We start from the raw sequence: 12,141 nt of genomic DNA, 5'->3' as shown, positions 1-12,141 counted from the left end.
CCCCAGGGGGGATGGTCACGCCGCAATCCCTTCTCCTCCATTCTCCTCTCGGGATCTTGGGCACGCACGCACACGCGCCCGGCGTGAATTTTAAGCCACCGGGTCCGGGACACGAACCGCGGTCGACTACATGGGAGTCCAGCTACATAGCCATTACGCTAACTGCTGGTTCCCAAGATATTGAATGTTGAAGTGGGGAGATTAATGTCTCTGTACTGACGGACATGCATGGCATTCCCTTTTGAAAAAACAATGTAATACACTGTAAAGTTGTATGTAATCCAATGTAATATAAAGAAGATTATGATGATGATAATAAAAAAATAAAAAAAATAAAAAAAAATTCAATGTGTTTATGACATCAGCGTAATTTAATAATGAACAATACTCACGGGGCAGTGCCAGGTCTTATTCTAGTTTTTAAATTTTTAAAATTTAATTTAATTACATTTTATTATTATTATTAATTTGACCAGAGAGAGACAGAGAGAGAAAGAAGAAGGGGAAAATGAGAAAACAAGCCACCAGGTCCGGGACTCAAACTGTGGTTGGCCATGTGGGAGTCCAGAGTCTTCACAACCACACCACCTGCTGGTCCCTCTTACTCTATTTCGTATAAACATTTTTTTTTTCTTTTTTAAGGTTTTTGTCAAAGAACATGTGCACTCGCAAAAAAGACAGAGAGAGGGAAAATGAGAAATCACCCCTTAAGAGGGATGGCCAAGTCGCAATCCCTTTTCCTCCATTCTCCTCTCAGGATTTTGGGCGTGCACATACACATAACCTGTGTGATTTTGAAGTCGACAGGCCTGGGACTCAAACTATGGTTGGCCATATGGAAATCCAGCTGCTGGATTTTAACCATCATGCCACCTGCTGGTCCCTCTTTTGTATTAACTTTAATCTGTGCCACATCCCTGTAAGTTAGAGATGAAAATCCCTATTTAAAAAAAAAAAATTAACTTCATTTATTTATTTATTTTAATTTGATCAAAGTGAGAGAGAAAGAGAGAGAGAGGGGTAAAGCAAGAAGGCAAACCGCCAGTTCTGGGACTCAAACTGCAGTCAGCCACGTGGGAGTCCAGAGCCCTTAACCATTACGCCACCTGCCAGCCCTGAAAATCCTTTATAGTAGAGGAATATGAAGAGAAGGAAGTTTTTGGTATTTGGTCAGAGGTAACATGGAAGCAGTAGAATCAAGATTCAAACTCATATGTCTGGCTTTACAATTTATATTCCTAATCACTAGGCTGTCCTAGTAATGTTTATGGCATGAATCTGTCTAGAAGAAGGGAATCTGAGGAGTGACAAAGAGAAAAGAAAAGCTCCCCAAGTCCATCTGAATTGGAGGAGAATGTTCTCTTTCTCTTTCAATTTTTGCTGTAGAGTGCCTGGCACTTGCTGGAGACTGAGGGAGAGAGGAATAGTGAGAAAACACTGCGGAGAGGATGGTTACGTTGCAATCCCCTCTTCATTCTATCAGAATTTTGGGCATGTATGCACACGTTTGGCGTGTTTTTAAAGTACCCTGTGCGATTTTCAAGCTGCTGTGTCTGGGACTTGAACTGTGAAGTTGGCCGTGTAGGTAGGATCCTGCTGCCGTAATCTCCATGACACCGGCTGGCCCTGCTCTCTGTTTTAAGAGTTGTCTTAGTACCAACACACTTGCTCCAGTGCTTTGGAGATTTATCCTTCTCTATTAATGTTCCACTGTCCTTATATCCCACTGGCATATATAGCTAAGAGCCATCAGTAACTTACTGGTTTGAAAGGCTGGTATCTACAGGTTTCTGGCATGGTTAGGACCTTAAGTTGGGCAGGCATAACGCGGGCTGGGTTATCCAATAACTGGAAATTTGGCTCAGGTTCTTTTTTCTTCTCTTTTTCTTCCTTTTTCTCTGTCTCATCCTGTGGGAGGGAGGGAGGAGATTCAATAAATGTTCACTTCTATTCAAATAACATTAATAATCATTGATAAGTTTACTAAGCAACTATTAGGTAAAAGGTGATGGCAGATATAATGGAAATGAAATTAAAGAGATAGTTGGCTCAGAAGAAGGACAGTAACCCTGCATGGAGGTGAGAATGGTATCTGATTTTTTTTTTTCTACTTTTTTTTTTTTTTTTTTTTTTGAGAGAGATTTTCGCTATAGGGTGCGTGCGCTCGCCAGACAGACAGAGAGAGACATAGAGACAGAAAGCGAGAAATCACCCCCCAGGGGGGATGGTCACGCCGCAATCCCTTCTCCTCCATTCTCCTCTCGGGATCTTGGGCACGCACGCACACGTGCCCGGCGTGAGTTTTAAGCCACCGGGTCCGGGATGTGAACCGCGGTTGACTACGTGGGAGTCCAGTGACACAGCCATTACGCTAACTGCTGGTTCCCAATTTTTTAAAGAATTATTTAGCTTTACCTATTCATTCATTTATTTATTTTAATTTGACCAGAGAGGAACAGAGAGAGAGAGAGAAAGAGAACACAAGCTGCCAGGTTCAGGGATCCAGGACTCGAACCGTGGTTGCCAAGTGAGAGTCCATCACCCCTAACCACCATACCACCTGCTGGCCCCTAATTTTTTTTTTTTTTTAAGAATTTTTTTTTTTGCCATAGAGCACATACATCCACTGGAGAGAGATAAAGAGAGAGGAAAAGTGAGAAATCACCCTCCAAGAGGATGGCCACACCACAATCCCTTCTCCTCTATTCTCGTCTTGGGATTTTAGGTATGCATGCACATACACCTAGTGTGATTTTTGAAGTTGCTGGGGCCAGGACTAGAATCATGCAGTTGGACATGTGGGACCAAGCCACTTTAACCTCCAAGCCACTTGATGCTTCTCTGACTTGGTTTTTATTTTATTTTATTTTTTAGGATTTTGCCATAGGGCGTATACCCTCACCAGAGACAGACAGAGAAAGGGAAAGTGAGTAGTCACTTCCCGGGGGGATGGCCACAACACAATCCCTGCTCCTTGAGATTTGGGAGGCACATATGCTTGGTGTGATTTTCAAGACAATGGGACCAGGACTCAAATAGTGGTTGACCACGTGGGTGTCTAGCACCCCAACCACCATGCCACCTGCTAGCCACCCAACTCTGACTTGGCTTTAAAGGATGAGAAAGTTTATCTATCAGCAGAGATCAGGAAAAAAAAGATCTATTTAAACAAATGACAATCCCTTTGTCTGAAAGGGCCTTTTTTCGTCCCTACCATCATCTCATTGTTGATAATCTACTCTGTTCTTCCAAATCTATTTTAGTTGTCATTCCCTCCAGGAACTCATTCCTCATTTGAATCCTTCTATTCTTCCCACAAATGGATATGATTTCTATGGTTTCACTCAAGTAATATTCTGCATGCTAGGGACAGAATAATTACTTGAAGGAAGCTAACAGCAAGATACAGTGATGTTCAATTAAGGCAAAAGCTGGACCATGACAGAGATAAATACATCTACCCACGTGACCACCAAGTTAGACATACCACTTCCATTTTCTCTTCCTCCTTTTTTTCTTTTTCTTTTTCCTTCTTTTTAGCTTTGGCAGTAATAGATAACACAGCAGTAGAAACCTACAGGAAATAGAAACAGGATAAGTCACTGTAATCCCTTAGCTATATTCAAATGTATAAGCCCAAAGAGAACTTGGTTGTATGATACTATTCTGTTTCCCGGCAGGGAGAGCAATAAAGAATGAAATAATCAGAAAATAAATGGGAAGCTAGGAGGACATTTAAAGTACTGCCAGCAGGTGACTCTTCAGTCCCTGGAGGCTTGGACCCCAGTATAACTCCAATCTTTTTTGATCTGTAGTCTACCCTCATCACAAATGTACTTCTGAGCAAAGTACATTCTGAATGTACTTCTGGGACAGAGATGTGGGTACTATACATCCTTTTTGGCTTTATGGGTAAAGCACTGGAAAACATAAAAATGTCCCCCAGTGCTGGTCACACAGACGTTCCCAGTGGATTAGCTGCCTTGTAGCAGGTGAGTGGTTAGCCTAGAATGACCCTCTGGATGGGTATATCACTGAAATCAATGGTGAACCAAGGACTTCAAAGGTCATGCAATACTGGTGTAAAATTGAACTCTGTCTGAAACAGAGGCCACAAAACAAAATGTTATTGTCAAGAAATATCCATCACCTGCCACTCTCAAATGTGGTCACTTATATAATTATTCCAACTTACAAAATTTACAGTGAATAATCAAAAACTGGCAAATATATCCTGACAGACTCAGGTGTCATGAAAAGATCATTTTACCGAGTGAAACTTTATGGGTGAGTACAGCCCTCTAACTTATCGTATTACTCTCTGATTTAGCACACAGCAGTGAATGTCCTAGTACATGGTTGAAGTGTCAATTAGTTACATCCATTTTGAAAGGCAAATTAGTTAATACCTATGAAAATAAATAATGTGTATTACTTTTGACAAAATGGTTCTACACTGAAGATTCTAATCTATGGATATATTTGCCTAAGTACACAACATGTGTATAATTTCATTTCGCCCTCATTTGTAGTAATGGGAAAGTAGAAATAACCTTAAACGTAAATTAAATAAAAAACTGGTAAAAGAACTAATGGGGTTGTACACAGACACACACACACACACACACAGCTCTACAGTCATAGAAAAAATAAAATCTATATATGTAGTAAATTTTAAATATATGTCGTTAAAGTGAAAAAAAAACTAGATGCAGAATATCATGTAGAGAATAATTCTATTTGTGATATAAAAAGTATTGACATGTACAGAGAAAACCTTCAGAGGGATTCACAAGTTGTGACATAGGACTTGAATGGTCAAGAGAAAAAAGGCTTTTATTTTATATTCTTGAATTATGTTAGGTTTTACCTTAGGAAGTGTTATTTTTAAAGTAGAAAACATGTTTAAAAACAAACCCAAGGAAAACATTCAGTAGCTTCTATATATTAAATATTAAGCACAAATACTGCTTGAAACAACAAAGGACCTACCTTTTCCTTTTCTTTTTCTTTTGGTACTTCCAGAGGAGCAGGGTATGCAAATGTGGATGGCTTGCAGTTTGATTTATATTGAACTTTCGGCATCTGAAAAAATAAAATAACTTTTTTCACCTTCATTAAAATAATCAGTAACAAGGTTTAAGTAGTCTATGCTCTTAACAAGCACACAGCTGCAAAAGAAGACCAGAAGCTTCAGTGCAGCTAAATGTTCAATTACAGAGCTATTCAATTATGTCATTACTTCTCTCTGAAGGGCATCTGTTGTCTTTTATTGAATTACTTTTTAGGTGCTTTACGGAATTACTTGCAATTCTCTATACTTTCCTGAAGCTCTGTGCCTTTAACAAGCATCTCTTAATCTCATCTTTACTGATTAACCCACCCTGCTCAGGACTCATGGTATGAGCACCAGACCAACTGTTACTTCGTGAAGTGTTCTCCTTTTTTGCATACCAAATTCCATGTCTCTTCCCTGTATCGCCTGAACGACGTCCACACGTCTGTATACAGAAGCCTTGGAAGGCATCAGACAATGATACAATAATTCATACAATGATGCCTGACAAGGGTAACAGGAGCCTGATGGGAAGTTAGCTTCACCTTACTTCCCGATCATGTTGCTTTTTTTTTTTTTTTCTTTTTGCTATAGGGTGCTTGTGCTCACCAGAAAGACAGAGAGAGACAGAGAAATAGAAAGCGAGAAATCATCCCTCAGGGGGGATGGTCACGCCGCAATCCCTTCTCCTCCATTCTCCTCTTGGGATCTTGAGCATACATGCACACGTGCCTGGCGTGTTTTAAGCCACCGGGTCCAGGACTTGAGCTGCGATTGACTACATGAGAGTCCAGTGACATAGCCATTATGCTAACTGCTGGTCCCCTGACCAGGCTTTAAGTCCTCTAATATGGGGCTGGCCCTGTAGCACAGTAACTAAGTGCTGTGTATAGGGAGCCAGATTGCATATGGCTGACCATAGTTCAAATCCTGGCACTTACAACTTAAAAAAATATGCTAGATACAATGTGCGCATGTACCCCAAATCCTGATAGGATGGAGAAACGGAGGAAAGGGTGTGGCCACCCCATTGGGGTATGTTTTTTCTCTCTCCCTCTCTGACAAGTACAGCATCTAACAATTAAAAAAAAAAATCTATGGTTTGAATTTTTATTTTCCCAATTTGTACTGATGGAGAATGGAAATACACACCATATTTACCATGACAAGGAACTTTATCTTCTTCATCCCACTTCCATTAAAAAGAATAAAAACAGAAATCATAAAATTGTCTGGCTGAGGATGGAAAGCCCCTAAGGTCATTTAGGATATATAATTACAATCTTAAAGGTTAGGGATTAGGAAACCAAAAGATTCTTGTTTTGAGAAATAAAACTGTTTAATATTCACAAATGTGAGCAGCTTTAATACTGAAATACTTCAGGTAATTATACAACCGTACTGCAAAACTAATAAAACAAAATATATAATCTTTTTAAAAAATTAACCTTTTCTCATCAGAGAGACAGAGAACAAGAGGGAGATGGAGAAAGCATGCCCGGATGGGCATGCAATACCTTCCCCTCCATTTTTCTATCCTATCGGGATTTCGGGCACACAAACACTTACACATGGCATGTCTTCCAAGCTGCTGGGGCCAAGATTCTAATAGCACTTGGTCGTGTGGGGTCTAGCTCCCTTAATCATAGGACACAGGGCTGCCCCACAATCTTTATCAACTAACTTTTAGCCTAAAAATTTTCCACTCTGCAAATGTAATAAAATATTCTAATAGGGATGACCAGATGTAAGAGTTATTTAAGGTTAAGAAGTCTTTTGACCTTTAAAGTAGAACAAAAAGATGAATCATCAAGTCACAGGACTGAGGAAGACCCAAACACAAATTCCATTAAAAAAATGATTAAAAATGTTGATGACAGGGTATGCTGCACCGTAAGACACTGCCTTAACTGACCACTTTTTCTGTCAGACTCCCAAGCTCCTAATGTTGGTTTTGTTTCTGTTACTACCAAAGAAACATCCTATGCTGCTTTTCCCTTCGGCAATAATTCTTCCATCAGACCCACTAGTATCACATAACTCTGAAACACTCCTTGCCTTGAACCATCATTCCTTATAAAGATTTGGTTTAAGTTCTCATTCTTCCTTGCTCAAATTACTGAAAAAGCACTACAAGAGGTTTCATTGACAGTAGAGTGATCTTTCTAAAATTTAAACCTCATGTCATTTATCTGTTTGAAATCCTTGGGAGCTCCCAGAGCTTTTATTGTTAAATAAAATTAATCACGAGTTGTCTATAAAGCCTCTTTATATCTTTGCATTTAATCCCTTCTTTCACCATTCCCTCAATTGATTTCCCCGAGGTTACACAGCTGGTTCTAAGACTTGATATTTGAAACTTTGACTGTCATACTTCACTCAAGGTGATAATGCAATTTGGAGGGAAAATATGCTATTGATGAGATGATAACTCATCTTTGAAATCCCATGGAAAATCTTGTGAGTGATGGTAAACCTGAACAGGATATATTACAAAAGCTGGAGTGTCACAACATACCTTTAAATCCTTGTTAAGGCCAATGACACACGTAGGTGTATAAGCCAATGACAAGAAGTGTGAAAGAGGAAACCAGAACCAGAACTGGGTAAAGACAAGGACACCAACCACAGAAGGCATATGAGTATGGCCAGTCCTGGACTGTAAGGAGATCGTAACATTATGACCACCTGCAAAAAAAGAAAAATTGTGAACAGTGATCCAGTAAGGCAATAATAAAGATTTTCAGGGAAGCACCTGGTGATTAAGTACACTGTTCACACAATCTGGAATTTGTGAGCTACCTAGGGTCTCTAAAACTGGAAATGCTACACTTTAACTGAATTCAGGGACAATTTAAACCTTTTTTCTCTATAGTCAGGCACCTTTCTTTTCTTTTTTAACATTTATTTATTTATGTATCTGTTTATTTGTTGTCATTTTCACACCTGCTGGGATCTTTCTTTTTTTGTGTTTAAGTTTTTGCTATAGGGTGTGTGCGCTTGTTGGAGAAACAGATAGAAAGCAAGAAATCGCCCTTCAGGGAGGATGGCCATGCTGTGATCCCTTCTCTCAGGATTTTGGGCACGGATGCACATGATCCTGGTGAGTTTTAAGCTGCCAGATCCAACCTTTTTTTTTTTTTTTTCGAGAGGTTTTCGCTATAGGGTGCGTGCGCTCGCCAGACAGAGAGAGACATAGAGACAGAAAGCGAGAAATCACCTCCCAGGGGGGATGGTGACGCCGCAATCCCTTCTCCTCCATTCTCCTCTCGGGATCTTGGGCATGCACGCACATGCGCCCGGCGTGAGTTTTAAGCCACCGGGTCCAGGATGCAAGCCGCGGTAGACTACGTGGGAGTCCAGGGACATAGCCATTACGCTAACTGCTGGTTCTCCCAGGTCCAACATTTGAACCATAGTCAAACATGTAGGATTCTACCACCTTTACCACCATGCCACCTGCTGGCCCTGGCATCTTTCCTAAACTAAACCTGTAGGGTATCAAAATTATAATGCTAAATTAAATAGTAATATTAATTAAATAGTAATCAATATTACATACTGGCCTTTAATGTGCTAATAGGTAAGATTTTAGCACATATCCTATCTGTAAAAAATAGCAAAGGGGAGATTGTTTAGTTTTTCTTAGTTTTTTTTCCCTTTGTTTTAATAGCATATCTGAATGTAAGACAACACACATTTATAATATACTCACACATTTATAACAAATATATAACAGAAAAGTTGACTCTTGTTCTTTTAGGGGCTAAGAAGCATTTAAATTGATCTATGTGGAGCTGTAGAAAAAATCTAGGAAGCACCTAGCATTACTCTGTGAATTATTACTGTTTTTTTTCAGAGAGAGATTTTTGCTACAGGGCATGTGCGTTTGCAAGAGAGACAGAGACAGGAAGAGCGAAATCACCCACATTGGGGATGACCATACCACAATCCCTTCTTCTCTATTTCACTCTTGGGATTTTGGGCATGCATTCACAGGCAACCTGACATGAATTTTAAGCTGCCAAGTCTGGGACAAGAACCATGGTGGATTACATGGGAGTCCAGCGATGTAATAACCATTACGTCATTTGCTGGTCCCAACTATTGTTACTATTTTCCAAGTTGCTATAGGACACATGAGTTTACCAGAGACAGAGAGAGAGAGAGAGAGAGAGAGAGAGAGCAAGCCGCCAAGTCTGGGACTTGAATTGTGGTTCAGTCCCATGTGGGAGTCCAGTGCCTTAGCCACCATGCCACCTGCTGGCCCCATAGTCTGAGTTATTAAATCACATAAACTGGTAGGAGACAGCTCTGACATTAACAAGTCTTATGATCACAGACAATCACGTTGCTTTTCTAAGAATCTTTTTCCCCATTGACAAAATAAGGGTATGAACTTGAACACTTGAACAGGAGTACTACGATGGACAAAGGAAATGTTTCAGCCTCCAATCCTTGACTTAACCAATTTATTTTGAAGAAACATATATGTGCATAATATTGGGTCACTGGGAAAGTCATGATGCATTTTTGCATAGAAAAACAGAAAAATACGCCATGGCTCTCCCAATGGCCTAATGTATCAGAGCTGATTTTGTAGTAAGTTTGGGCTGTTGGTGGGGTGTGTGGCTGATCTGTTCACCTCCCTCTTGCTCCTTCCCCTAGATCATCTGTCTGGGGAGTACAGAGAAACTGTGAAAGCTAGTCAACTAGAGCTAGCGTCCAAGCCATCAGTTTGAGACTGGATTTTATTTATTTATTTTTTGCTAAAGGGTATGTGCACTTGCTGGGGAGAAAGAGGGAGAGACGGAAAAAGAAAGAAGAAAAAAATGAGCGGGGGCCAGCAGGTGGTATGTTGGTTAAGGACGCTGGACTCCTGCATAGCTGACTGCAGTTTGAGTCCTAGACCTGGTGGCGTGCTTTCTCATTCTCTCTCTCTCTTGCTCTGTCCCTCTCTGGTCAAATTAAAATAAATGAATAAAAATAAATAAAATAAAGTTAAATAAAACAATTCCTTAAAAAAAAAAAAGAATGAATGAATAGAAGAAAGAAAGAAATCACCCTCAAGAAATAACTCTATGGAGATGACCACACCACAGTCTTTCCTCCTTGCTCCTTTTAGCATTCTGTGCACACACACACACATGAACCTGGCAAATTTTTCAAGTCACGGGTCCAGGATTTGAACCATGTAGTCAGCAATGTGCTGGACCAGCCCAACAGCTGCATCTATACTGAGCCTCTCTATAAAACTGAGATTCTAGGAGGCTATTAGGGGTTGTAATTCTAATGCTTTTAGAAACCAGTCAGGTTAAAAAAAAAAGAGAGAGAAAGAGAGAAAATGGTATTGAAGCAGTGAAGATTAAAGCAAATTAGAAGGGGCCAGTGGGGACCAGCAGTTAGCGTAATGGCTATGTCACTGAACTCCCATGTAGCCAACCGTGGTTCGAGTCCTGGATCCGGTGGCTTAAACTCACACTGGGTGCATGTGCATGCATGCCCAAGATCCCGACAGAACAGAAGAGAAGGGATTGTGGCGTGGCTATCCTCCCAGGGGATGATTTCTTGCTTTTTATCTCTCTGTCTCACTCTTTCTGGTGAGTGCATGTACCCTATAACAAAAACCTCTCCCCCCCCCAAAAAAAGAAGGGGCCAGTGGATGGTATGGTGGTTAGAGTGCTCGATTCCCACATGCCCAACTGTGGTTCGAGTCCTGGACGTGGTGCCTTGCTTTCCCTTTCTCTCTCTCTCTCACTGTCTCTCTCTGGTCAAATTTAAAAATAATAATAATTAAAATTAAATTAAAATAATTCTTTTTGCTATAGGACGCGTGAGCTTGCCAAAAAGACAGAGAGAGACAGAGAGATAGAAAGCGAGAAATCACCCCCCAGGGGTTATGGCCATGCCACAATCCCTTCTCTATTCTTCTCTTGGGATCTGGGCACACACGCACATGTGCCCGGCTTGAGTTTAAGCCACCGGGTCTGGGACTCAAACCACGGTCGGCTACATGGGAGTTCAGCAACATAGCCATTACACTAACTGCTGGTCCCAAATTAAAATAATTCTTAAAAAAAAAAAAAAAGAAAAGAAAAGCAAACTGGAAAGTATATGTCCTATTTAAAGGGGATGTCTTACTAGGGCTGTAGTTCTGGGGCACTAGGTCATTGTTGGTGAAAGTAGAGTTAATTAGATTTTGTCCAAAATCTTGCACATTTTGTTAGATAGGCAAAATAAAACACCTTTGTCAGATGTGAACGATGGGCTGCTGGTCTATAGGGTGACAACGTCAGTGCTGGCTCACAGAACTCTGAGATGTAAACCATTTAGTTTATATAATATGACCTACAAAAACGGGGTCTGTCTGTGCCTAATCAGGATTCTCACCTGAATCCCAGTGTACAGATGCCTTCACATTCTGTTTGGCATCAGGAAGTACTGATTTAAGATCGTACTAAGCCAAAGAGCATGAACATTTTCTTGTTGTTATAGAGTATGTGTGCGCACCAGAGACAGAGAGAAAGAGAAAGTGAGAAATCACTCCCTGGCGGGATGGTCATGCTGCAATCCCTTCTTCCTTCTCCTCTTGGGAGTTTGGCACACTCACACATCATACATGTCTGGTGTGTTTTTCAAGCTGCAGGGTTTGGGAGTTGAACCATGGAGTCAGCACCTTAAATATCATGCCATTTGCTGGCCCACATTTTAATTTTTATAGGAATAAGGGTTCAACAATTCAACCAGATAATCTAGATTTTCCTATTTTTATCTGGGGAAAAAAGTCAGGATACTTTAATTTTTTTTTTTTCAACAGGAATGAATTAAATATATTTACTATTTGTATTCTCCCCTACTCTAAAGTCCCACATTCATTGAATGTTCACTATATATTAAAAATGGTGAACAAAATACTGGAAAAGAACCCACAGAGCGTTTAGTCCAGTGAAAATAGACTGTATTTCAATGAAATCTATCTTCCTCAGACTTAGAAACTAAACTGGCCTTCTGTTCTAACATTGAGATTTAACAAACAAGAGAGAGTTTATCCTATTGAAATATTGAAAGTGTTTTTTTTTTTTTTT

General features: G+C 40.3%; 1 protein-coding gene across 1 annotated transcript in view; it reads right to left on the bottom strand.

Moving 5' to 3' along the window:
• Positions 1-12,141, bottom strand: part of PSMD1 (proteasome 26S subunit, non-ATPase 1) — a 143,730-nt gene that overhangs the window by 5,599 nt on the left and 125,990 nt on the right. The window contains exons 20-23 of the mRNA XM_014585241.1: positions 7,575-7,744; positions 4,993-5,085; positions 3,488-3,574; positions 1,762-1,908 (exon numbers count right to left, since the gene is read on the bottom strand). Coding sequence (XP_014440727.1) covers positions 1,762-1,908; positions 3,488-3,574; positions 4,993-5,085; positions 7,575-7,744 — 497 coding nt within the window. The remainder of the gene's footprint in view (positions 1-1,761; positions 1,909-3,487; positions 3,575-4,992; positions 5,086-7,574; positions 7,745-12,141) is intronic.

The sequence above is a fragment of the Tupaia chinensis genome, unplaced genomic scaffold (genome assembly GCF_000334495.1).
Source record: "Tupaia chinensis unplaced genomic scaffold, TupChi_1.0 Scaffold149383_1, whole genome shotgun sequence".
NCBI lineage: Eukaryota > Metazoa > Chordata > Mammalia > Scandentia > Tupaiidae > Tupaia > Tupaia belangeri.
Note: the sequence above shows the minus strand (reverse complement) of the source record. Positions and strands in the feature narration are given on the sequence as shown.